This window comes from Nycticebus coucang, chromosome 11, assembly GCF_027406575.1.
Source record: "Nycticebus coucang isolate mNycCou1 chromosome 11, mNycCou1.pri, whole genome shotgun sequence".
Lineage (NCBI taxonomy): Eukaryota > Metazoa > Chordata > Mammalia > Primates > Lorisidae > Nycticebus > Nycticebus coucang.
Window position 1 is genome coordinate 66486534 of NC_069790.1, and position 25398 is coordinate 66511931.

At 33.8% G+C, this 25398-nt stretch overlaps 1 protein-coding gene across 2 annotated transcripts in view; it reads left to right on the forward strand.

Annotated features, from left to right (window-relative positions):
• The window catches only part of SEMA3D (semaphorin 3D), a 206112-nt gene that overhangs the window by 91120 nt on the left and 89594 nt on the right, over positions 1–25398 (forward strand). For both annotated transcript variants that reach the window (XM_053553864.1, XM_053553863.1), the window contains 2 exons: positions 6430–6590; positions 24814–24876. In XM_053553864.1, the coding sequence (XP_053409839.1) occupies positions 6430–6590; positions 24814–24876 (224 nt within the window). The remainder of the gene's footprint in view (positions 1–6429; positions 6591–24813; positions 24877–25398) is intronic.

The window sequence follows — 25398 nt, forward strand, 5'->3', positions numbered from 1 at the left end:
TGTCCAAAAAACAAAACAAAAACCAATCTGTGATATCCTAAACCACAGATAAGTAAAAAAGTCCTTACAAAATTAGCATGCAGCCTACGGGCCACGGGTTGGACACCCTTGGGTTATTTGAAACTTAACCATTCTGGACTTCACTGAATTGATAACATGTGAGTGAAACAAGATTCCTAAGATTTTAAAGTGCTAATTGTTTTATGCTATATTTCTGTTGTTCTCAAAGGTAACACCCCACATGCTGCTGAAGATAAAAGAATGATAGTTTATTAGATATGTACTCACTTTTAACAAAATGAAACTACAAGGTTTAGTGTTAGCAACTATTTGGTTTCTCTACACATGTTGAAAGATTGAAAACATTGAAGTATCCTTATTGGCTTGCTAAAGGAATGGATAAACTCTTTCCATTCTACTATTAGACACACTGAATGGTCTACACTTTAAGTACTATTGTCCTTTGTACTTAATTAGATTGAGTATTTCTTCTCCACTAGACTGCAGGTCCCATCAGGGCAGAGTTGTGTCAAACTTGTTAGTGTCTTTTCATATGCAAAGTAACAAAGTAAGTGGTGCTCTCAAATGAGTCAGTCATTACCTGCAAACATCGAGTTTTAGGAGAGTAGTGACTCATTTTTTGATGCTACAAATGAAAAATAATTTTAATTATGTTTTTTGACTATATATGGAAAGCATACATTTCCATGTGATTTTTGGTAAAAGATCTAGAGATGTTAATGAAGACAATGCACACACTCTTCAGAAATGTGTGAAAATTTTGTATTGTTTATAGGAACTGGGATCCTCAGAACCATCCGCTCACCCTACAGGGGTTCACTGATGGCGGGTCAAGAACACCTTCTCTGTCTCATCCTTCCATCAACGTCCACCATGTGCAATTTTCACATTCAAATAAGTAGAATAAATGAAAAATAATATCTGCCTAACAAATTCAAATACTGTGAACTGGTTGTTTGTACCCTCACGTTAACCTGAAATAAGAACAATTATAATATATTTGCTTCATTAATTTTTTAAATAATCAGATTGTACATTTTTCAAGGTTATGCTGCTAGAAGAAAAGTGGAAAGTATGATTCAGTGCGATTACAAACTTGGAACAAGGGAATAGAGAACATTAGAAAGAGTGATTATAGTGCACGAGGTTGAAGAGTTGAGCAGATAGAACAAAGTGTTTTAGGACCTAGAGATCCTAAGAAAGGTTGTGACTGGTTACCAAGCCCAGAGCAGGCCTCTTCTGAAGGGCATGTGTAATACAGCACACTCACTCTTCTACCCAGGGAACAAAATAAAGTTCCAGTCCAAAAGTCTTAAAAACTATGGACAATCACATGCTTGGGAAATCCAGTTCAGGAGAAAAAAAAAAAAATAGAGCTCTGAAGTATATTGCAGAAATACTGGTCTTCAGCTTTCATGAGTTTGCACCCAGAAGAGCCAGCATCCACTTCTGACTCCTGAAATCCAGACATCTTAGCTTTAGGTGTTAAAAAGACAGGCTCTGGAATTACCCTTTTTTTTTTTTTTTTTTTCCTGGGTTTTGGTTGATTATTCTGTGAAAACAAAAATAACTTTGCTTGGTTTGGCAGAAATGCAAGAAAGATAAGCTGATTGGGGAAGAGAGAACCTGCTCCAATATCTGTCTCAAGGTCTTTTCATAATATGTGGCTCAGCCTGAGAAATTTTCATATGTAATGCCTAAGTCTAATTATTTAGTTTGGCTACATGCTTTAGTCTTTTTGATGCTAGCATTGTCACAAGGCAACATTAAATCATTTGGAATGATAACACCCTAGGCTATTTTTGCAGCTGTTTTTCCTTGTCAAGTTTGTTTGAAACTAAACCTAAAAGAATTGGTTATGGTGAAGGAAAAGAAAACAAATGACTATATCAACTTTATATTTATTTTCCTTATTAATAAATAAAGAAACAAAAAAATGAAATACATAGTTCTTAAACATCTCGCTCCTCTCATTGCCGCAATTCAAAGCTACAAAAGTTGAGTAACTTCTGGACAATCTTCCTCATCCCTCTTTTCCAGAACTCATCCATCCTGAGCACTCTAGCCAGAGACACCTTTGTAACAGTCAGCTATAGTCTTTGTCAGTTTTCTAAATTTAGAAACGTAACGACTCCTTGTCACCTATGTATTAACCAAACTCCCCAGCCTGCACATTATTTCTCTTCTCTAGAGGCTGCCTTTATGTCTAGTCTTACTTCTGAGAGCCATGTGTATTTTCGGTAGTCCAGCATACCACATTTCTTCAAGTGTATAACATTTATTAAGTGCTTTATTGTCTCAGATTCTTAGTTAGAAGGTGGAGATTCAATGATAAGTAAGACATGGTTTTTGCCCTGAGGAGCTCACACCGCAGAGTAGGAGACACATTAAAAGTGCCGTGTGTTAATGCAACGGGTGATGACAGGTGCACTGGGACATTTCTTCTGCCTGGAATGTACTTTCCTTTATATATTTTCTGTCAAAATTCTATCTGTCCTTAAAGACTGTGCTCAAATATCACCTCTTTTTAGAAGGAGATGCACAGTTACTTACAATATTTAACATTTTGCACAGATTTCTATTAGAATTTATTGCACATTTTTTTTTATGTACAGATTGGTTTCAACACCAGTTTGTGAGCTCCTTACACACAAAGCTCACTAATCTCAGAAGCATAATACAATGCTCCATACTTAGCACACAATACATTCTAATGAATGTCTGTGGAATGAATAGAATTTTAATATTATTCCACTATCATAAAAAAATAGAGATGTTCTCATCTTCCTAATTCTGATTTAATGGAAAATGAGATAATATATTTTTAAAATGTAACCTTTTGGGCATAAAACAGAGTTTAATAACCATATCCAAAGTAATAATATTTTCCTATCTATCAGACAGTGCTCTAAGAATTTTATATACATCGCCTACTTTGATCATCATGAGAACTATGAGTTGAGAAATATTATGATTTCTTTTTTATCTATTTTGTATAGACTTTATGAAAAAACACACCATCATCACATAATAGCTGATAGCTACATATCTCTTACTAAATGTTAGGCACTATTCTAACACTGATCATATATTAACTCATTTATTTCTCCCAGCATTATGGCATATTACGTAGTTTATATAATTATCCTCATTTTATATGTGAGGTTACTGAGACACAGGTGAAGTGTCTTGTTTTTTATTTGAGGCCAGGAGATGACTGGGTAGCCTGGACCTACAGCTTGTACTTCTATTCATTGTGCTAAGTAATGTTTCACTTTGTAGAAAACAATGCCATGCATGATTCAAAGTAATTGATTATTATCTATAGGCCCTTGAAATAACAAGGATTTAGATCATATAAACTACTTTCCTCTACTAGTTGAATCATAATATACTTCTGGGAATCACCTCCTATATTTTTATTTTGCTTATTTTAATCTTGGTTAAATAAGAGAAATCCTTTTATAAATACAGAATTGACTAATTGAATTAAGGTTTGTGTGCAATGCATTCTCTTGTTAAGGTTTTAGATTGTATCTGTTTGAGCTTTTCTCTTGATTCCACTATTCTATTCTCAGTTCAACTTTGTGATCACTGTGGCAAGTTTATTGGATATTAGCCCTGTAAAAATAAGCTAACTGCGTTTGGAGCTGCTAAAAAAATATTATACCATTGAGTCTTTTGTCCGAAAAGCAATTAAGTTATATTTAGATTAAATAAGAAATAATTAGTATAGAGTTCAGACTTCCATACAGTGCACACAAAGTATGACCAATAAATATTAACAAGATATTTATGTGTGGGAAAACCATACTCATGATTTTAGGGAGTATCATATCTTCTTCGGCATTCTGCCTTTTGCTTTGTCAAAACTAAGGCAGGAATCTAGCTTAGAAACTAAGGGAAATAACATTTATTCATTATAAAGTTAAAAAAATTGAAGAGAATGATCAAAATATGGAATAATAATAAAGTCCATAGCTGATGAATATATAACCTTTAAATTTAAGATACTCAAATATTCATTTTATGGATGTTGGAATGACCATGATACTTTTGGAAGTATCTTGATGACTATATATAAGACATTACCTCTTTTTTACATTTCTCATCAATCAATAATAAATTACTTTAAAATAACAAATTGGTTCCAAAGTCCGATAACATACAATGGATTTTAATAAACTGATAAATGATATTATTACCTTATTGGTATTTGGTACTCTAGGATTATAGAAAATGAGATGGTATTGTAAATACTTGGGATAAAATCTATTGAAAATATTTGAGTTCCTTATACTACATAGGAGTCTGTGCATATCACAACTAAAGGAAACCAAGAACTGGGACCTACGAGTCAAAGAGAAATGGAGACTGTGAACTCTGATTAAATTATCAACTTTGTCAGCACATAATTTTGACTTTAGGGCATGCTGCTTCACCTTGAAGGGATTAAATGCCTTCATTTGTAAAACTATGAGTTTTCATTAATTGATTTTCAAGCTTTAAAATTCTGATTCCATTACTAGTTCAGAGTCAGAGCTCTTGCAGAATCCATTTGCTTGGATTCAACTTCTTTGTTCACATCTTCTTAAGCACGTGTTTAACAGAAATAATCCTCCAAACAAAAGTGTCAATCTAAGTATTGTCAAGCATAACAAAGGTAAAAGAAAGCCAAAGACTGGAGAAAATATTTGCAAAAGACATATCTGGTAAAAAGACTGTTATCTAAAACATACAAAGACTATTAAAATTCAACAACAAAAGAAAAACCTCAGTTTTTTAAAAAATGGGTCAAAACCCATATCGGACATCTCACCAAGTAAGATATGTAGATGGCAAAAATAAGTGTATGAAAAGCACTCCACATCGTATGTCATAACAGAAATACCAATTGAAACAAGACGATACCTCTGACAACACTAAACGTTAATAAGGGTATGGAGCAATAGGAACTCTCATTCATTTCAGATGGGGATATGAAATAATATAGACAGTTTGAAAGGCAGTTTGGCAATCTTTTATAAACCTAAACATGAGATCCAGCAATCATGCTCCTTAATATTTACCCAAAGAAGATGAAATCTGTGTCCATGTAAAAACCTGTACACAGATGGTCATAGCAGCTGTATTTATAATTGCCAAAACTTGGAGCAACCAAGATATCCTTCAGTAAGTGAACATACAATTGTATTTAGGTACATCAAGACAATGGAATATCAGTCAGCACTAAAAATAAATGGGCTACCAAGCCATGAAGACATAAAGAAAACGTAAATGCTTACTACTAAGTGATAGAAACCAATCTGAAAATACTTCATGCTGCATAAATCCAACTGTATGACATTCTGTAACAGGCAAACCTATGGAGACAATCAGGAAATTTGGGGCAGTGAAACTACTCTATATGATGCTACAATGGCAGATACGTGTCGTTACACCTTAGTCCAAACCCATAAAATGTACAGCACAGAGATTAAACCCTAATGTAAACAATGGACTTTGGGTGATTTGTCAATATAGAGTCATTGATTGTGACAGATGAAGGTGGGGGATGTTGGTAATGGGAGAGGCTATGCATTTATCGGAGCAGGAGGTATATGGGAAATCTTTCTCCCTGTCAATTTTGCTATGAACATAAACCACTCCAGAAAATGAAGACTATTTTTAAAAAAAGGTAGGAGAGGAAGAAATGCTGAGAGATTTATGACACACCGTGATGTTTACTTTACATATATTAACAAATTTTTCTTTCTTTACTTGTTTGTTTATTTTGAGATGGTCTCACTCCATCGCCCTGGGTAGAGTGCTGTGCTATCATAACTCACAGTAACTTCAAACTCTTGGATTGGAGAAATCTTCTTGCCTCAGCCTCTTGAGTAACTGAGACTACTTGTACACGCCATACGCCAAGCTAGATTTTCTATTATTTATTTATATATCTATTTATTTGTTTATTCATTTAGTAGAGATGGGATCTTGTTCTTGCTCAGTCTCAAACTGATGAGCTCAAGCAATCCACCCGTCTTAGCCTCCCAGGGAGCCAGGATTACAGGCATGAGCCACCGTGGCCAACCTATATTAATTAATTTTATAAATTTAGGAATATTACTATAGGTATATGCTTTAAATTATAATTTCAGAATGTGAACATATCTTTTTAAAATATTTTTAATATTATGTATTTGTCATACATTAAATACTGCGTTCATAAGGTACAATATAATACATCTGTTTCTAAAGGAGTACGTGTTAAGACTGTAATTGTTTGCACACGTCTGAATTGCTGCCTTCACACTGCACCTGTGTTACAGGCACTTACAGGACAGTATGTATATTGTGGCAAGTAACTACTTCGCTTATTAAGACAGTTTTCTTCCTTTCCTTACTTCTTTTTCTTTCCAATAGACTTACTGCTTTCCAACAGCTGTGTTCCCTTTCTGGGTTCATCAGAAGGACTGGACTTCCAAACCCTTCTGTTAGATGAGGAGAGGGGCAAGCTGCTTCTGGGAGCCAAGGACCACATCTTTCTGCTCAGTCTGGTTGACTTAAACAAAAATTTTAAGAAGGTCAGTTCATTTATAAGTTCATTTATAGATACAGTTGATTGGATTCATGTATTTTCATCTGTGTTCTGCTTTAAGTGACCTAAAATTACATGTCAAAAAGGAACGTATTGAAAGAACAGTTTACCTCTGACATACATTTTGGATTTTTACAGATGTAAGTTCATATGCATCCTCTGCATTAAAAGTAAGTGAGCATAATGTGCACATATGAAAATATAAATGAAAAACTTCCAATATTAGTACATATGTACTAGGCTATATAATAGAAACACAAAGTTTTGAATTTAACAAATGACAAGTGACTTTATTAGCTTTCAATTAATAATTAACGAAAACTTCAGCTGTTAGTTTGACTGTGGTGATGTTTTAATACCATACTGTTCAGACTGTTTTCTCTGCACTCTGATTTCACATCTGAACAGATTTCTTCTATGACCCAAACAATCACTCTCAGCCTGTGAAGATTGATAATGCCCCATGATGAACACTATCAGAACAATGTTACCGCTAAATGTAAATATATGCTAGTTATGTAAAATCCAAAAGGCAGTTACAGCTGCCCTCCATTTTTACCTAGCAGTGGGAAATCTGGAGGATCTTATCAATTATTATTATCTAGTTAGTACTTTAGCAAATATCCATATGTATGTAAGTTGAAATAGGTACCAAGATTCGTAATGATTGAGTGACTGCTGAGAATACATAATCAATGACCTATCTGGATCTATAAAGTGCCTTCTATTGTTTTTTTTTTCTTTTTGACCCTCTTCTTCAGAAGCATTGATAAAGATACATGGGGAGCTATTACAAGGTTGCCAGTATTGAATTCTTCCAATCATTGCCAATATTGAATTCTTCCAATCCATCAAGAATTGTTTATCGGTCAAAGACCTTGGACCGTGAAGCTTTATATAGCATTCATCTATAATGGCCAATTTAACTTAACTTTAATTGTGAGATGTATTTAAAAGTCAAAATCAGATGCTCAGTTATTAGTATTATTTGTTCTTAGAGCATTAATCTGCACAGGCAAAACATTTATCTTCATGTGTGTTAATATTGCTAAATCAATCCCTGCTTTGAAACAATAGTTTTTGCCTTTTAATCATTCATTTTTTAAGTACTTCTTCCACATCTTTTTGAGTCTCACCAGAGAAAAGGAGTTATTTCTTATGAATATTTAGAATTAATAAGGAAATAATCTTTGAATGCAAGTGTATTTGCATGCATTTCTTGTAATCTGTTGTTCTACAACAAAAAGTGAGGGCTTAACATATTGCCAGTAATTGTTCTCAGTTTAACAGTTAGAAACTCATGAGATTATCTTTTCAAAAGTTCTCCTGTCACCTGGATATTGTTTAGAGTAGGATAAATGAGCAGTCGAGTATGTACTGGAATTGGAAGAGTTTACTTTCCATTCTAATGTTATAGGTCCATTTCATTTTTCTGAATGCTGTGTTTTTTCTTCAGGAATTTCTTTTAAAGTATTCCTATTCCTAAGAGAGTCAATTGATATTATCAAGTAATATCTCAATTGCTAATAAATATCCTAGCAGGGAATGACACTTTTTATGAAAGAGGCCCAGGAAAAATCTTAATCTTTGTTCGTAGTTTGCTTTAAGAGATATTATATAGTATTAAAGGCATTTTCCCAAATGCGTTGCAGTTTTAGTACAACAGCAAAAGTGATTCATACTTTTAAGGGAATTTGTTCATGTTCTGTTCTCTGCCTTCAGGGATTGGAAGAAAAAGTCTATTTATCTGAACCGAATGTATTAGGTCATTGCTTAAAATAAATGCTGATAGCATAACTTCCTTCTGTGACTATTTTAAGCAAATCTTTCTTTGGCCATATTCCATGCTTGAAATGTGCTAATATTTAATACAGTAAATGTTTATGAAATAGCACTTTCATTTAGATTTTATTGAAATAAATGGTTATTTGAATACATTATAGAATTAGATATTTTCTACATAACTGATATTTCTTTATATCTCTATAAAATATATAATTCATAAGGGGATTATGTATGCAAAAGTAACAATGTATGTTTACGTAGGTATCTGCCATTCCAACCTTTATAAATCACTCCAGTGCTAAAAGGCACTCCACAGTAGCAAGTAAGTGTCAAGATGTAGTACTTCAGCGGTGTTTAGACCTACGGGGTTTGCATTGGCTCAGCGCCCTTCGGCAAAGATCCAAACTCCTCTGTGGGGAAAGCCACACATGTTAGGACTCTGAGGGGCTGAAGGGTGTCCTTTATACTCTTTGGAGTTAGAGCAATCTACAACACAAACAAGAGTTATGAGTGACTGACTTGGAATTGCTTTCCCTTGGAAGTTAAAAAAAAAAAAAATCTGCTAAAAATATTTAATTGAAGTAAGCAAAATTTAGGATAAGCATGTACTTGGAGCTTTTGTACAAACAAGGCTGTGCCTATATTATCATTCATATCTGCCGTGGATTTAGTGTGGAATCACCAGAAATTATAGAAAAAATAATTTACAAAATGAATTAGGTAACAAATATTTAATAATATCTTTCCTGTTTTCTTTACTCTTGTTCAGACTAGATTTTGAGTCTAGTGCAGTGAGTGATACAGGTAAACAAATCTGTTTAATAATTTGATAAATAAAAAATAATTTGACAAATGACTGCAAGTAGAAAGTCAAAACTAAATTGTTTAAAAACATTCCACTTTCTAGAAAATAAAAATTAAGTCAACTGGGTTGGTTTTGTTTTTGTTTTTAAACTCTTTGGCGCTGAGATTAGAGGGGTGAGATTCTAATACGGTTTTTATTTCTTTTTCTTTGAGAGGAAGGACTGTTTCTCTAAGGACTTACTAGACCTAACAGTGAGTGTCATTGCACATTGCACGTATGTGACACTTCACAATTTAACTAGACTTATTAAAGTTGGTGCACAGGCCTCTCTTCCGATGAGGCATACCCTGTGGGCTCCTCTCTGCAATACATTCTGGACTGAACATGCACATGGGTTTGACAGACCCTTCCTCCAGCACTAGGTCAAATGCATCAATCAAACCAGCCAGAAATGATCACATTCTGAGGAAAGAATGTGGATCTGCACTGCACCACTAATGTGGTAGGTTGAGTTCCTCAAAAGCCAACTCGGAGATGCAGCCCAGCTCGTGTTCTAAGGGAGTGCTCTTGGGATCAACCCTGTGGGAGGAAAGTTAGGAAACAGTATTAGGCAGAGGGAGAAAAAGGCTGTGACCCAGTCACAACAAAAGCCTCAGCTGTCAAGCCAAGCTGATAAAGTAGCACACATTTCAATGTATTTTTTCTAGTATGAGTGATAATACCACAATTCAATAGAGTTTATCTTTTCCTCCTATCTAATCCATTTACTATTACCATCAGAGTTATCTTTAAAAATTAAAAGTCTGATTATGTCTCTCCCATTTATACAACTCCTGCAGTTTTTCCTAGAAACTTGAATAAATGCCAGGCTTCTTAGCATTGACTTCTAAAGTTCTTTCCAGACCATTTCCAACCTATGTTTACATTCTCATTTTTATCTATTCTTCCCTGTTCCCTCACTTGCATTCTTATTATCTGCTTCCCTTTTCCCCACCCCCTCTCTCCTCTTTACTCAGACTATCCTATTAATTTTTTTTAAAATAAATACTTTCAGGTTGCTTTTTTTCTTTAATTTTTTTTCATGGGCCTTTTGGATGAGATAATCTTTGTCTTTGTTAAAGCTTCTTGGGAATTTACTTTCTTGCTCATTTCACTCTTCATTCTTGAAGGCATTTATCTAATTTTATTCTTACATCCTTTTGCTCTCTAAGGCTCCACCTCACCGTGAAGAGATGTAACTATTTTCTGTGTTTACAGGAGCATTTTATATATTTTATGCCAATGTCAGATGCCCTAGCTGACAGCATTATCATTATTAATTTGTGTCAATTTATCCCCATTCAAATGATGGGCACAGTGTCTTATGCATAGAAGAAACCAAATAGTGTGTTTCTCTGATTTTTCTAATTGATGATTTGATTTTGTTTTTTGTCCTTTTTTGAGTGATGAAACACAATATTACCTAAGTCAATTAACATGCATTAGAATAAAAGATACCTGTCTTATTTATTATATAATGTAACAAGAATAATGTCCAGAGTTTAAGTGGCTACAGATATAAAAATATCATTTACTTGGACAGAGTGGCTCACGCCGGTAAACCTAGCACTCTGGGAGGCTGAGACCAGTGTATTGCTTGAGCTCAGGTATCCTAGATCAGCCTGAGCAAGAGTGAAACCCCTATCTTTACTAAAAAATAGGAAAACTGAGGCAAGTGGATTGCTTGAGCCCAAGAGTTGGAGGTTGCTGTGAGCTATGATGCCATAGCACTCTACCCAGGGCAACAGATTGAGACTCAGTCTCAAAAAAAAAAAAAAAAAAAAAAAAAATTTGGCCTGCCATAGTGGTTTACACCTGTAATCCCTGCACTTGGGAGGCCAAGACAGGTGGATTGTCTGAGCTCACAAGTTTTAGACCAGCCTGAGCCAGAGCCAACCCCATCTCTAAAAAATAACTGGGTGTTGTGGTGGGGGCCTGTAGTCCCAGCTACTCCGGAGGCTAAGGCAAGAGAGTCACTTAAACCTATAAGTTTGAGGTTGCTGTGAGCTATGATGCCATGACACTCTACTGAGGGTGACAAAGCAAAACTGTCTCCAAAAAAAAAATATATATATATATATACATATATATTTGTTTATTTATTATCTACTTAATGTTATCAAGGACTCAGTTTTTTTTTTTTTTTTTTGGTTTTGGGTGATTTTTTATTTTTTGTCTCTCTGCCATTTTTGGTGTTGGAGTTAACTGTTGGCACCATGATTGTTGTTAAGCATCCTTCTTAAAAGCAAGAAAAATTTTTGCAGAGTCTTCCCTTACAATTTTATTGGCCAGAAATGTATCAACCAATTCCCAAACTTGTAAGAGGGGTATGGTAACTATGATTTGTTTATATCAGTCATCTCAAGTGAAGGTAATGTTCAGGAGCTAATTATACTGCTCACTACACTTTCCGTGAGGGAATAGAAAACAATCTTTTTCTAAAAGTAGCTTACTCAGAGGACTGATTTTTTTCAGTTAGCATAGTTATCCCAAGGAAAGCATAAACATTTTATCAACCAATCAAAAAGAAGAGCATATTTGCCTATTTGAAAAGATTTATAAAGATTAACTAGTTCTACAAGTAAATTATATGAAAGAATTTATTATTTTTCTTTCCGGGCATTTATATCCACTTGTTATTCATTTATAAGTGATGCTTTAGATACCTGTTTAATGTCGATATTATAATAATGGAAGTGTTTGACATTTGTACAATATGGTTTAAGGACCTAGTATCTGTCACTGTGACTATACAAGTGAACATTCTCTCCTACAGCCAGACTTAAGTAGGCCTGGCAATAATTCATATAAAATCCAGAGTCCTTTCTATGTAAACTTCAGGAAGAATATATACAAGCTGAAAGTGTTTCTCTAACTCTTTTATTAATGAAGTCATGGTTGACAGTAAAAATAATACCCAGTGTGCTCTGTTTGGTTATGTTACTTAGTTGGATTTCTGAGTTAATGAATTGTTGGGCCCCTTCCATCTGAAACTGTTACTTATTTTGGAAGCAGTTCAAATCTACATGGGTGGAATGAGTCTCCAAACCAAGATGCGAGCAAGAAGTCACAAAGAGAATGATTTATTATAAAGTACAGCTTTGGGATCCATGTGATTCAAGAATTTGTTTCTTGGTTTCCTCTCCCCCGCTTCCATTCTTCTTTTCTTCCTTTTTTAATTTCAAAATATTAATTAAGGAGGTACAAGCATTTTTGTTACCTGGATATCTTGTGTAATGCTTAACTAGGGGATTTTGAGTGTACCCGTCACCCAAAAATTGTTCATTATACCCAACAGGTATGTTTTTATCACATACTTCTTCTCCCTCCCTCCCCCTTCCTGGTTTCCCAAGTTCTTTATATCACTTTTTACCTGTGTGTACCATCTATTAGCTCACACTTATTAGCAAGAACATATGATGTTTAGTTTTCTATTCCTGAGATACCTCACTTAGGTCATGCTCTCTATTTCCCTCCACACTGCTGCAAATAACATTACTTCATTCCTTTTTTCTGGCTGAGTAATATTCCATGATTTCATAAATACCACATTTTCTTTATTCACTCATGTATTGAAGGACACTCAGAATGATTCCACTTTTTTTGTAATGGTGAACTGTGCTATAATAAACATTTGAGTGCAGGTACCTTTTTTATAAAATAAATGACTTAATTTCCTTTGGGTAGATACCCTGCAATGGGATTGATAGATCAAATGGTAGGTCTACATTTATTTCTTTAAGAAATCTTCATACTGTTTTTCATAGAGGTTGGACTAGTTTGCAGTCCCACTAATGGTGTGTAGGTGTTCCTTTCTCTCTGCATTCACACCAGAATGTATTGTTTTTTGACTTTTTAATAATGGTATTCTGAAAAAAAATAATGGTATTCTGATAAGGACAAGGTAGTATCTCATTGTAGTTTTAATTTGTATTTCCAAGATGTAATGTTGAGCATTTTTTCATATGCTTATTGGACATTTGCCTATCTTTTTTTGAAAAACTTCTGTTCATATATCTATTGCCCAATTTTGATGGGGTAGTTTGTGTTTTTCTTGCTGATTTGAGTTATTTACAGATTCTGGATATTAGTTCTTTGTCAACACGTACAGTTGTGAATATGTTCTCTCATTCTATAGGTTGTCTATTGATTCTGTTCATTATTTCCTTTGCTGTGCTGAAGCTTTGATGAAAATTGATAATTGTGGTTTACCACATTAACAGAAGCAAAACCAAAGATTGTATATGATCATCTCAATAGATGCAGGCAGAAAAAACATATGATAAAGTCTCATACCCTTTCATGATAAAAACTTTGAACAAACTAGCCATTGAAGCACCATAACTCCTCCTCCCTCTGCCTGTCTTTGCTTGGGCCTGTTATGTGGGGGAGTGCAGGGACATGGTGGGTGGGAGGTTTTTTCTCTACTGACCCCACCTACTGCTCTTTTATTCCCCTTAAGCTTGTTAGATATGCCATATGATCCCTGCAGAAGCAAATCAGAAAAAAAAAAAAAAAGGAAAGAAAGAAGAGGGATGCAGAGAAGTATCTTCTCTGTGACACAGTCAGATGCTGTCAACTCTCAAATTTCTAGCTTTGTTAGACTTTGAAAGTTGACTTCTTTATGAGCACCTTTGTGAGCTTTTGGAATTTGCCCTTTCTGGAGTTCTTTTCTTACATTCTTTGGACAAGGGTGATTGCATTTCTCCTCTGACTGCTATGTTCTCATTTTTTATCCTGAGACAGATTGCAGTAGCACCAGGTGTTACTTTTGAAGTGTTTCACTCAATTCTCTTGAACAGAACCTTCGATGACCTCATGACATCCCATTTTTGAGCATGGCTCACATCTGTTCCATTGAAAACCATTATGTACTTTTCCCTGGACACACTCTGGAAGTAGCCATTAAACCTGTGTCTGTTTTTATTGCTGCTTATCAATCTCTCACCCTTTAGATGTCACTCTGGGATGTCCCACAGTAAGCACGATCAAGGGGGAGTGCTTCCTGAGGTTCACAGAGCCCTTACACCTGCTCTTCACCACTGGGGGTTGTAGGAGTCATGATACAACTGTCTCAGAAGACATATTTTTTCTCAAGGCAAGGGAAAGGGGACGTTCTAATCTCCAGTTTCTAAGTATTTTATAGCTTCAAAATGGCTAAAATCATCTAATGATTCTTGTTCACCCACTTTGAAAATTTTTGCCTCTTAAGCTATCACTTAATTTTTGCCTCAGTTTAAGCTTCTCCTTTAACACTCTACTGTACTGTCAGCCATTAAAAAATATCTGAGAATAATGCTACTTTACCTCCAAATGTCTCAGGTGAGCTCCTTGGATCTCATTCTTGAAGTATTCACATTAGACTCATAGAAGGAAACAAATGAAGAATGCTAATATTTTTATTCATATTATTTACCTTTGGGATATGAATAGCATCAACAATTTGTGATTGACGCTTCGTTTCCCATGCTTTTCAGTCGTATTTCTGATGTGTTTCGGCAAAGCTAACCTATAACAAACAATCTACATAAAAGATGAGAGCTTGCACTGGCCCATTTTCAAACAATTTTCAAATAGTTTACTTTTATCTTGAGATAATACTTATCATATTTATTCTTTTTTACTCAATTAACTCAATTTTTTTTTTTTACTTGGAAGTGATATCTCTGAAATTAAGCATTATGTATAAAATGTTCAAGGAATTACTGCATCAAAAGTGAAAATGCTCTTTGATTATATAGGTCCCAAGAAAAACTTATTACCTCAACCTCTCTTTAAAGTGTTGAGGGGAAAATCAGTGTAATATTTAAACATTTACAGTTTAAGGCAATGTGCATTTGCTTTTAAAGTAAATCTTTAAAAAACTGTTTAATGTAAAAAATGAAATATACCTCTAGATAAAAAGGAAGTCTTCTAATGGGTTTAACAATGAGAAATAATTTATCAACATAATATGTAAATTTCATATATAAACACACAACTTTATATTTTTATTAAATAACTTGAAATGACTTCATTATACCTTGCTACAGTAGTAACATGTAAGTCTCTAAGTCTATTTAAAAACTTTATCCTTTTATTAAACCAGAAAATAATCATAATTCTTTAAGTGGAAACATTGAATAAAACTTACAAATAAACTTCTTAAGCTAGAGTTTGTATACTCTAAGATTGAATTTTAAATCAAAATGTGAAATAATTTTGGATTTGTAAATGTAAGAGTTTTTTCTTCCACCCAGCAATACTAATGCAATGTTTGTTTCTCTATATTTAACAGGAAATTGGGTATGTCATTATAAAATTACTCAGACTACTTAAAATTCATCAAAGTATGCCTTAATTTTTGAGCATTTACATCACCAATATAACTAAGCTAAAAGAGTTTGTAGTTTTAGATATAATAATTTTCAATTGAGTATTCAAACATTCTTATCTGCCTAAAATTTTGATATTTCCCTTCCTTTAAGAAAGTCTTAAACAAGACAGTTTTTATCCCTGAGGATTCTGCATTTGCTTGTCTTATATTGGGTATAAGCAGAAATATGTTTTGACTCCAGTTCTATTAACTTGCATTTTGTCTAATTCTCTAGCCTGTAAGTCTATTACCACAGGAGGAAAAGAATCAGAATAAATAACCTCTCATTTAAAATCAAGTTACTGTTAAAAAATTGCTACCCTTTTTATTTGTATTTAATACTTGAAATTAAGAAAATATAACCACTTGAAAACCATGTGGACGACCTAATAAATTAACTTTCTGTACAAGGCACCCTGCTTCGTTTCATGGTGATTAATCTGTTCCCATTGCCTGCGGAGCACATGCTGTCTGGTAATCACAGAGGTAAAACAATCAGCTCCTTCATGATGTGTAGGCTTCCCAGCCTGGGTGCTGATGTGCAAGTCCCATCTGGTCACTGTAAGAGACGAGCAGGATGCTGTCAGACTGTTCAGTCTCCTGCCAGAATCTGACAAGAACTACTTCTTTGTCTCCAATGTTAAGGAAAACTGTCTCCAGGTCACTTTTCAATAAACAATTACTGAGTGCTTACCGTCTATATGATGCTGTGTCAACTGCTAAAAAGGTAGGAGGAAGCAGCAATGTCCCTTGATGCTGGACATCAGTAATCACTGGACTTATAAATGAGTCATAAATCCCTTTAAGTATATCATGGAGACTATGAACAGTGTATTTCTTACAAAAGTTTGAAATTCATCCACGAGAGGAATTGGTCTGCAGCGTCTAAATTATTGATTCAGTGTAATTCTTAGAATTTATTTGAATTTGTATGGGATGTTAGCGTTTCTGTCTCTTTCTTGCAAGCCGTGACCATGGAGGTCCCACTCTATTCCTTCCACTCTTTCAGATGCTGGGAATATAGTGGAAAATAAAACAGGTTAGGCCTCTGTTCTCACACTGCCTCTAATGTGGGAGAAGAGATGATGGAGAAGAAAAAAGGAAACACATAAAATAGCACTCATTGTAATCAGTATTTTTTTAATGTGGTTGTGGTCCTGGGAAACTACTTCAGATTTGTTACCAGATAGAGCCTTTCTGGGGAGATAATGACCAAATTGATTTTAGTAATCAGAAGGGATCATCCAGAAGAGGTCAGGTATATTTCAGGTAAAACAAGCTCTACCTGAAGGGTGATAATGACATAATATCTGAAAGATCATCTAATGGTGACATAGATGATAAGAGCTCAGTAAGTGTTACCTATAAGTTTTGTTCAAATGGGGATTAACTTGGTGGCCATGATGATCTGTGTTTTAAGGCTGGGCTAGTGACACTTGCAGCTTCTTAATGTCACAAGACTATGAAGGGCATAGTAGGAACTCTGACTCACATCTTCTCGGTCGACTACACTTCTTTGATCCTTACAAGCTAAGAAAAGTTTCAAACTAAATCTATTTAAAAATAAAGTTTCACACAGTTGTGGTAGGCACAAATATAGCAGAAGACAGAGATTTGGTGGCAGAAGGTTATCATGCAAGAGAGGCTTTTGAGCTCGGTTTGTACAAGGAAAGGGGAGAACTGTCATCAACGGCTTATGCAGGCGGATCAGGAGATAAAGCTCTTTAGAATCTGTGCCTGGCACTTTATCTGCTGTTTGATGGATATTTTCTTAGGAAACTTGTATCCCTGTCCTTATAGGTAAATCTAAAAAGAATATATATATATATATATATTTTTAGAACTTAAACTTTCCTTCTGTAACGAATTCTGTGTAGGACAGTTGCGGGGCAGTTCCAGTTGTGCAAGCGTTCCCTTTGGTGCCCCTGTTCTTGTTTCACAGACCTCGTCTTAGCTCCCCTACGTCTCTCTGTCCTGGGAACCCAGCACAGCCATTCAGTTGTTAAATGCTATGTACATAGCGTTTAGAGTGATACTTTTGCAATTTCTTAACACCAATTCAAAAACTTTATCCTCCTTCTTTTTTCTTTTAATAGGCATGGCCGCTATCTCTAGGGTTCTGAATTTTTGTGTCTTTAATTAGGTTTTTTGAACAACTTGTAACTTCCTCTTGTGTGTCTCACTCAGTTGTTTTGACATCTCTGAATTAGGCCAAAGGGAATTTGACTGACCTTGCACTTGCTAACTTGAGTCAATTAACTTTCTTCTCCAAAGACGACACAAAAAGCAGATACAATTAGTTTCCTTAGGATGTTATTATAAGCTTTTATCATTATTTGAATGTTTCTGTAACTTGCTTAACAGTAAATAATTAAAAATAAATTGTCTGACATTTTCACCTTACTAAATGATAACTGGTAATGAATTATATAAATTATGACTAACATAATACTTGTTAGGGACATGGCAGCATTTTAGTTGTGAATTCCTACTGCCTTTTTCTTTTCAAAGTGAAGTAAAAATATTTAAGAAAAAAAGATAAATTTTTTTGGATTTTGACTAGATATAAGCAAATAAAAGCAATCTAAAATAACTAGATCACAGGCTGTATTTTTGAATTCTTGTGGCTTTCACTATATATTTTTTTTTAATTTTCCATCATTTTCATTTTATTTTTTTATTTTTTATTTTTTTTATTAAATCATAACTGTATACATTGATATGATCATGGGGCATCATACACTCGCTTCATAAACCATTTGACACTTTTTTTATAAGTAAATTATTAGTAAATCCTTTTAAAATGTGTTTTAAATGTAACTTCTTAGCATCTGACCATATGTAAGGAGGCACTGGAGAAAATTTTTATTTCATTAAAATAATCTTCTTCGTATATATATATATAACTCTATATGTATAACTCTAAGTTAAAAAATGCACATAAGTATGTATTTTTAGAGGATAAATTTTAAACATTCCTTGTGTAATAAAGATTCTTTTAAAAATAATTAATTGTGAAATACTATAAAGGCTATATAAAGATACTAACATGGTTACAACAGTAAATTATAGAATATGGGGACTGGTTTATCAGAAACACTTGTTTTACAATATTAGTGTACAGTGAAGAAATTTTATAATTTCTTTTAATCTGCTTCCCACAGTTATGTTATCAGCAAGATCTACAAGAATTAGCAATCAAGACTATAGTTGTATTTTATCATTCATAGGGATGTGTAGGTGATGATATATCGGTGATGAATATATACTATTCATAATAGTATTGAATACATTGGATACTTTTCTTCCTATTCTTGAGATACTTTACTAAAAAGAATGTGTTTCAGTTCCATCCAGGTAAACATAAAAGCTGTAAAATCCTCATGGTTTTTATGGCTGTATAGTACTCCAGTCTGATTTAAGCATTCCACAATGTAGATCAAATCAGCACCTTGTACCCCATTAATTGTACACAATTATGATTTAATAAGAAACAAGAATTAGCAATCAAGTTAAAACCAATTTGCAAATTCTACTTGTCTCAGAATGATTCAATGGCATGCTGCTCTTCATATGACCTTCACTGACAGGTGAAGGGACAATGTCTGTGTGGGACTTTTAGAAACAGGTGTATTTACTTGGTTTTGTCCTGCTTACACCAACTTTTAATATATGCCCAATACACAATATGCTGTGTATGGAAGGCACCTAAAGTGCGTGAAATGGCGATTCACTGCTGATAAATTGAGAAAACAGTGAGAATACTAACAATCACTGCCCCCAAACTGCTCACATTGCCTGTGGTCAAGGTGGATGCGTTTTTATAGATATTGTGGCCATTGTATTTTTAGGTGTATGGTCTAATTTCTGTCTAATAATAATGTATTCGCAAAGGGTCCTGACTGGGCCACTGAAATAATTGAAGGTTGCAGGTACCCCTGGGACTTTCGTCCAAATCATGAGGAAACTACGGACTATGCATGAAATATGTATTATTCTAACCCTGAGGTAATATCCCTATCTTTCTCTTTATGTGTTTGTATGTCTGTATGTGTCCCTGGGTGTGTTTATCTCACTCTTTACTTTTCCCCTCCACCTCTCCACACACACACACACACACACACACAGAATAGAAAACCATGGCAGCAGTGGAATGCTGTTTTATACATGTGTATGCATATTGTACATTATATATGTCTTTCAAAGATTATTGAGAAACAAAATTAAAACTTTAACATATTTTTGCCAAATCTGCATAAGAATAAATAAGCATTTTTAAACACTTTGTTGGCCTTTCCTCTGGCTGCAGCCATCAGGGGAGCTAAGGTGGGTGCTTACAAGATCAGGAGCTGCAGAGGAAGGAGACCTCAGGGTAAAGCACTTTCTGCTGAGGGTCCGCGGCTGGCAGGACCACCAGCTCCCTGCACTCCACCCGGCCCCCGCCTCACCCACATACAAGGCTAAGCAAGGTTACATCAGATATAGGATTCCTGTGAGCTGTGGTGGCCACAAATGCCCCGTTTGTAAGGTATAATCTATGGCAAACCCATCCATCATGGCCTTAACCTGCTACAGTTTGCTGGAAGCCTCAGTCTGTTGCCGAGGAGCGAGCTGGACGCCACAGTGGGGGGCTGAGAGTCCTGATCCTTACTGAGTTGGTGAAGATTCCACACACAAATTTTTGAGGTTATCATCATTGATCCATTCCATAAAACTATCAGAAGAAAACCTGAGACACCTGGATCACCACACCAGTCCACAAGCAGAGGGAGATGTGTGGGCTGACATCCACAGGCCGGAAGGGGTTATAAGTGCCACCACCCTATGGTTCCCACCATGCAGCTTAGGAAAGGCGCAGTACTCTCCAATTCAACCATTACCGCTAACAAAAGTAATATTTGTAAAATTCATACCTAATAAATAATTTAGAACGGTCATGTCTGCTTAAAGGTGTTATTTGTCTGTTAAAACTAGTCTGCAGCTTGTCTTATGAAAGCTTTGTCAAATTATGAAGTGCCATGTTTGAAGACAGTAAGTGATGGTGTATCTTGTTTCTAATAACATAAACTTTTTTGTCATTGCTTATCTTATTAGGAAGTTATGTGTTTAAAACATGATGTATGGTTTAATAGATCTAAAATAAATTTTTTACTGGGGGGTGGGGGACCACTGTTTTGTCTTGCTTTTTTGTGTTTAGATTGAATTAAGGAAAATTCTGTTTCTTTAAATTCTTTACCAATTAAAAATCCAAAGGAATATTTTTTAAAAAGTCCTTTGTTCTACTGACTAGGTGGCTTGTAAAATAAAATCTCACCATAAATCATAATTAAAATGTCATCTTTCAAATATTGGCACAACTACAATGATTCTTTTTCTCTCTAAGTAAATGTTTAGAGTCTGGAAGACAATCAGATATTTCATAGGTTGCTGTTATTTAAGGTAATTCTGTTTGTGCTTCCTGAATTCATGACAGCACTGTGTCAAAATAAGCCAATAAGTAATCTCAATAAATCCTTATTTTAAAGGTTTAAATGTTATTTAAGAAGTAAAACTGTCTTTGTGATAGTACTTTAGAATCCATGTACTATGATACAAATTATCCAAGGATAATTTATATTTTTTCAGATTCTAGACATTATGATATTGAAAGTGAGTAAAGAAAAGAGAGCATCTTATTTGACAATGTGAATGTTACTTTCTTTGCATTATTATTATTATTGCTTAATATTTTGATGTAGCAATTGTCTGATTCCTTTTCTGAATGTATTTATGTTCTTTCATTCTTTACGAGGTTTTTGTTTCTAGACCTTATTTTAAATATTGTTATTGTTATTAAAATTTAAGCCTTTTTAATTTTGTGAAGGCAAAAAAATGGAAACCTAATAAACACATATATATGTAAAAATAATAAAAAATAAAAGAAAGAGAACATTTTGGGGAATAATCTGTGATATAAATGTAAACAGAGATTAGAAGATTTGTAAAATTGGGTTCTAGAGTCCAAAGAATTCTCATTGCTTGTGTATCTTTACATAGCATTTATTTGCTAATCATAAAGCTAATTCTCCGAAGCTCATCATTAGTTGTATTGCTTCATCAAGACAGTAGGATGATCCAACTCAAATTACAATTATATGAGGAAAAAAATGTGTGCAATTGATGTTTTAGTTTCAAGTCGCTAAGAAAAAATTGGAATTGAAACTACTAAACTATTAAGAGCTCATTATTTAAAATGTCTCCAGTGTAGAGACTGGTAAAGACTTGTGTAGCACTAAGTGCTCCTTATTGCTTCGGGGCACAGTGGCTGCATCCTGTGTGTTCTCTTGCTAGAGAGCCTTCCAGGGATGTGTTTCTCTAACTCCTGACTCCGATCGAGCACCTCAGTTCCACACGTTGCCTGGTTAACAGGTGGCCCTTCATAATTATATATCTATGATTAATGAACAGTAACTACTCATTACTGACTTTGTAACTTTCATTTAGATTTCAAAAGTGATGTTAAAGATCGATTCTACATTTTGTCCTTCTTTCAATAACTCCCATGTTTTAGAAGCATCAATGAATATATTCAAACTCAAAAAACTCACATTTTTTTATTTACTTTAGCTCAATCACCTGATTGCCTTCTGAGGCAAAAAAAAAAAAAAAAAAAAGACAGAGAGAGAAAATAGAAACTTATGATGATCTCTCCCTTCTTTAAGACTCATTTTTATTTAATATGGAAATAGTTCCTTTTTTTATAATATTAATACTAGTAAGATATGGAGCTCTGAACAAATCAGTAAGTATTTTCCTAAATTTATTTCTAAAGTGTTATCGAATCTGACTATCATCTAAAACAGAGAGAACAAGACCTGACATACTGGCATACTCAAAGAAATATTAATCTAGACTAGAGATCAAAGAAAATGAGTTAAAGATTTAACTAATTGGTGGATCATGGATCTGTATCCTTTGTACTATTTGCAATCTAATAATATAAATTTTGTCCTTTGTAAAATCAGTGTAATAGTTAAGAATCAGCAAGTATAGAATTTTAGTTTTTCAAGATGAAAAATTCTGGAGATTGTTCTCATAGCAATGTGACTATGCTTAATATTATTTAACTATATAGTTAAAATAGTTAAGATGATAAATTTTATTTTATGTGTATTTTGCTACAATTAAAAATGACGATTAAGATAGAGTCAGCGAAAAAAGTGAGAGGATACTTCGAGCTTATAAGCTCAAATATGAATCAAAGATTACATAAATTCAAGATGCTACATTTAAACGAGAAAATAATCACAGTACAATATTGTTATGACCAGTGGTTAAAAAAAAAAAGACAAAAATCTTAAATTTTTGAAGTTGTGTCTGACTGCAGTGTTTTATTTTTTTTATTCATTTATTTAGGACTTCATAATTCTGATTCCTGACTGACCGTTGCCTTGGTCCATGCATGGCCCATCTTGATGTGTCAATTTACTAACTTACATTGCTTGTTTTATATCATGTATTAAATAACTGAAAATTTAACAGTAATCAATAGATCTAGGGAGCTGTTAAATAATCTGTTTCTTTTCACCAGCTAATCTTTACTTCCTACTCCATCTTGGGTAACAATTTTTCTAAATCCATTTGCATATATATAAAATAGATCTATTTTCTTTTACTTTTTGGTATTATTCTAAGGGGATCCTGCTGTTTTTAATTTTGGGAAATATTCTTTTTTCATCTAATAATGAATTACTAAGGCCCGTCCATATTGGTTCTCATTGTTATAGTTCACTGATACTTGCTGGCTATTATTTAAAATTATGTGCAATTGCAACATTAGTGATTTAAACCATTTCTGACATGGTGGCATTGTGAGGTACTTATTGTGGATTAGCTCATCACTCCAGCTCCTACTGGTTTAACTACTCTGCCTATATATACATTTGGATTGTAATCGTGGGTTCTTCTCTGAATGAACAATCTAGATTCATTTTAAAATTTCAGTAACTAATTCCCTGTATCTGGTATGAAAGTTTTGAGTGCTTACCTTTGTTCTTTGTTCAGAGGCATAAACCCCTAAAATTTCACGATGAAGATCATATCACATAAACATCAGTGACTTCTCAATCCTTCGTTAATTCCAGGTTTAACAAGTCTCTTCAGTGTATTCCCTCAGGGTATATTTCTTTGTCCCTCACCCATTAAAACATTTTCTGCTAACATTGGTGAGAAACATAATGAAAGTCTGTCAGGAACTCTCGGAGCATATATTAGAAGCAATTCAGAGCTTGCTTTTCTTGTTTCTTCTTGCCTGTAGCTTAACAGAGTATTGTTTTTTTTCTTTAAGCTAACGGAGTAACATGACTGCTTAAACCTTATTTTGTAAAACTTCGTGACATAATAACTAAACTTTGCTAAAAAAAAAAAAAACTTTCTGATAAATTCAAATTCATTAATTAAGCATAATTAAAAGCTACCAATCAATAGGTCTGATGTATTTTACTTTAAGTATTTGTCCAAATAACATTTATTAGGTACCAGTTGAGATCCCTAGTTCAGGAGACAGATAGACTTGAGGTAAATTTGTGGCTCTGCTATGCAGAAGTTATGTGGTTCTTGACGTGTTATTAAAATGCTATGTAACTAAGCTTTCTGATTTGAAAGTGAAGAGAGTAAGTAAATCCATTTCATAGGATTATTTTGGAATTTAAATAAGATAAGGCTTATAAAATATTTTGCTAAGTGACAGACACATCTGAGCTCCATGCATGGTAAATATTGTCAGCAAATTCACACTGATCTTTGGCTAGGAATGGTAACTTCGGCATGTGACAAAGAGCTGTTTCCAACACCTCATCTCACATGTTTATGATGCTCTATCGCTCTGAGTAAACACAGAAAATTAGGGCCAATAAAGTCTGTTCTTTAGGAAAATGCTAATCTGAGAGTCTGTTGATATCATGCTAGGGTATATGGTCCTCTGTACATAAATTATCTATTATTATATACTTTAAAGAAGACACTAGAAGATTAACAAATAAAAATGGATGACCCTATAATTTTCTTTTAGAAATTTTTCTGAGTTGTATGGGAAAATATTTAAATATCAAAATTCCCACAGTAACTCTAATGACATTCTTGATATCCCTTTTTCAATTTTAACATATCTACTTTTTTAATTAGAATTGTTGCATGCCAAGATGTTTTAGATATCCAGATTTTGACATACCGTGAAATGTTTTACAGATTTATTGGCCTGCTGCAAAAGAACGAGTTGAATTATGTAAATTAGCTGGGAAAGACACTAATGTAAGTATGAAACTTTAAAAATTATCTTTGTGTAATTGGTATTAATATAAAAGTAAATATTTGTATGAAATTTTATTGAATTAATGGTATTAGTGTATCATTTTAAAGAATAAACTAACACATTCTCTGTTAAGATTAATATAGTATACAGTATTTCTGTCTTCCTGAAACCAATATTATTCACAAAAAATCTGGAAATGTAGAAATAAAGTACCTTCTTAATGTATTAATTCTGAATGTTATTCACAAAAAAATATTAGTAATACATTAAAATATTCAAAAATAAACCATCAGAAATTATTTTCTTTGTAGGAACGCATATTTTTCATTTAGTGTACAAGTATTTTGTAAACGTACACAGAACTGTCGGTTATTTCACCATAGCAGACATAGAAATAATATTTAATTTCATTTGAGTTGAAATTAAATTTACCTAGAAAAATTCTTTTATATGAGGATATTGTAGAGATAACAAAGGAATTAGTTGAGAATGAAGGACACAACATTCTGGCATAACAATTA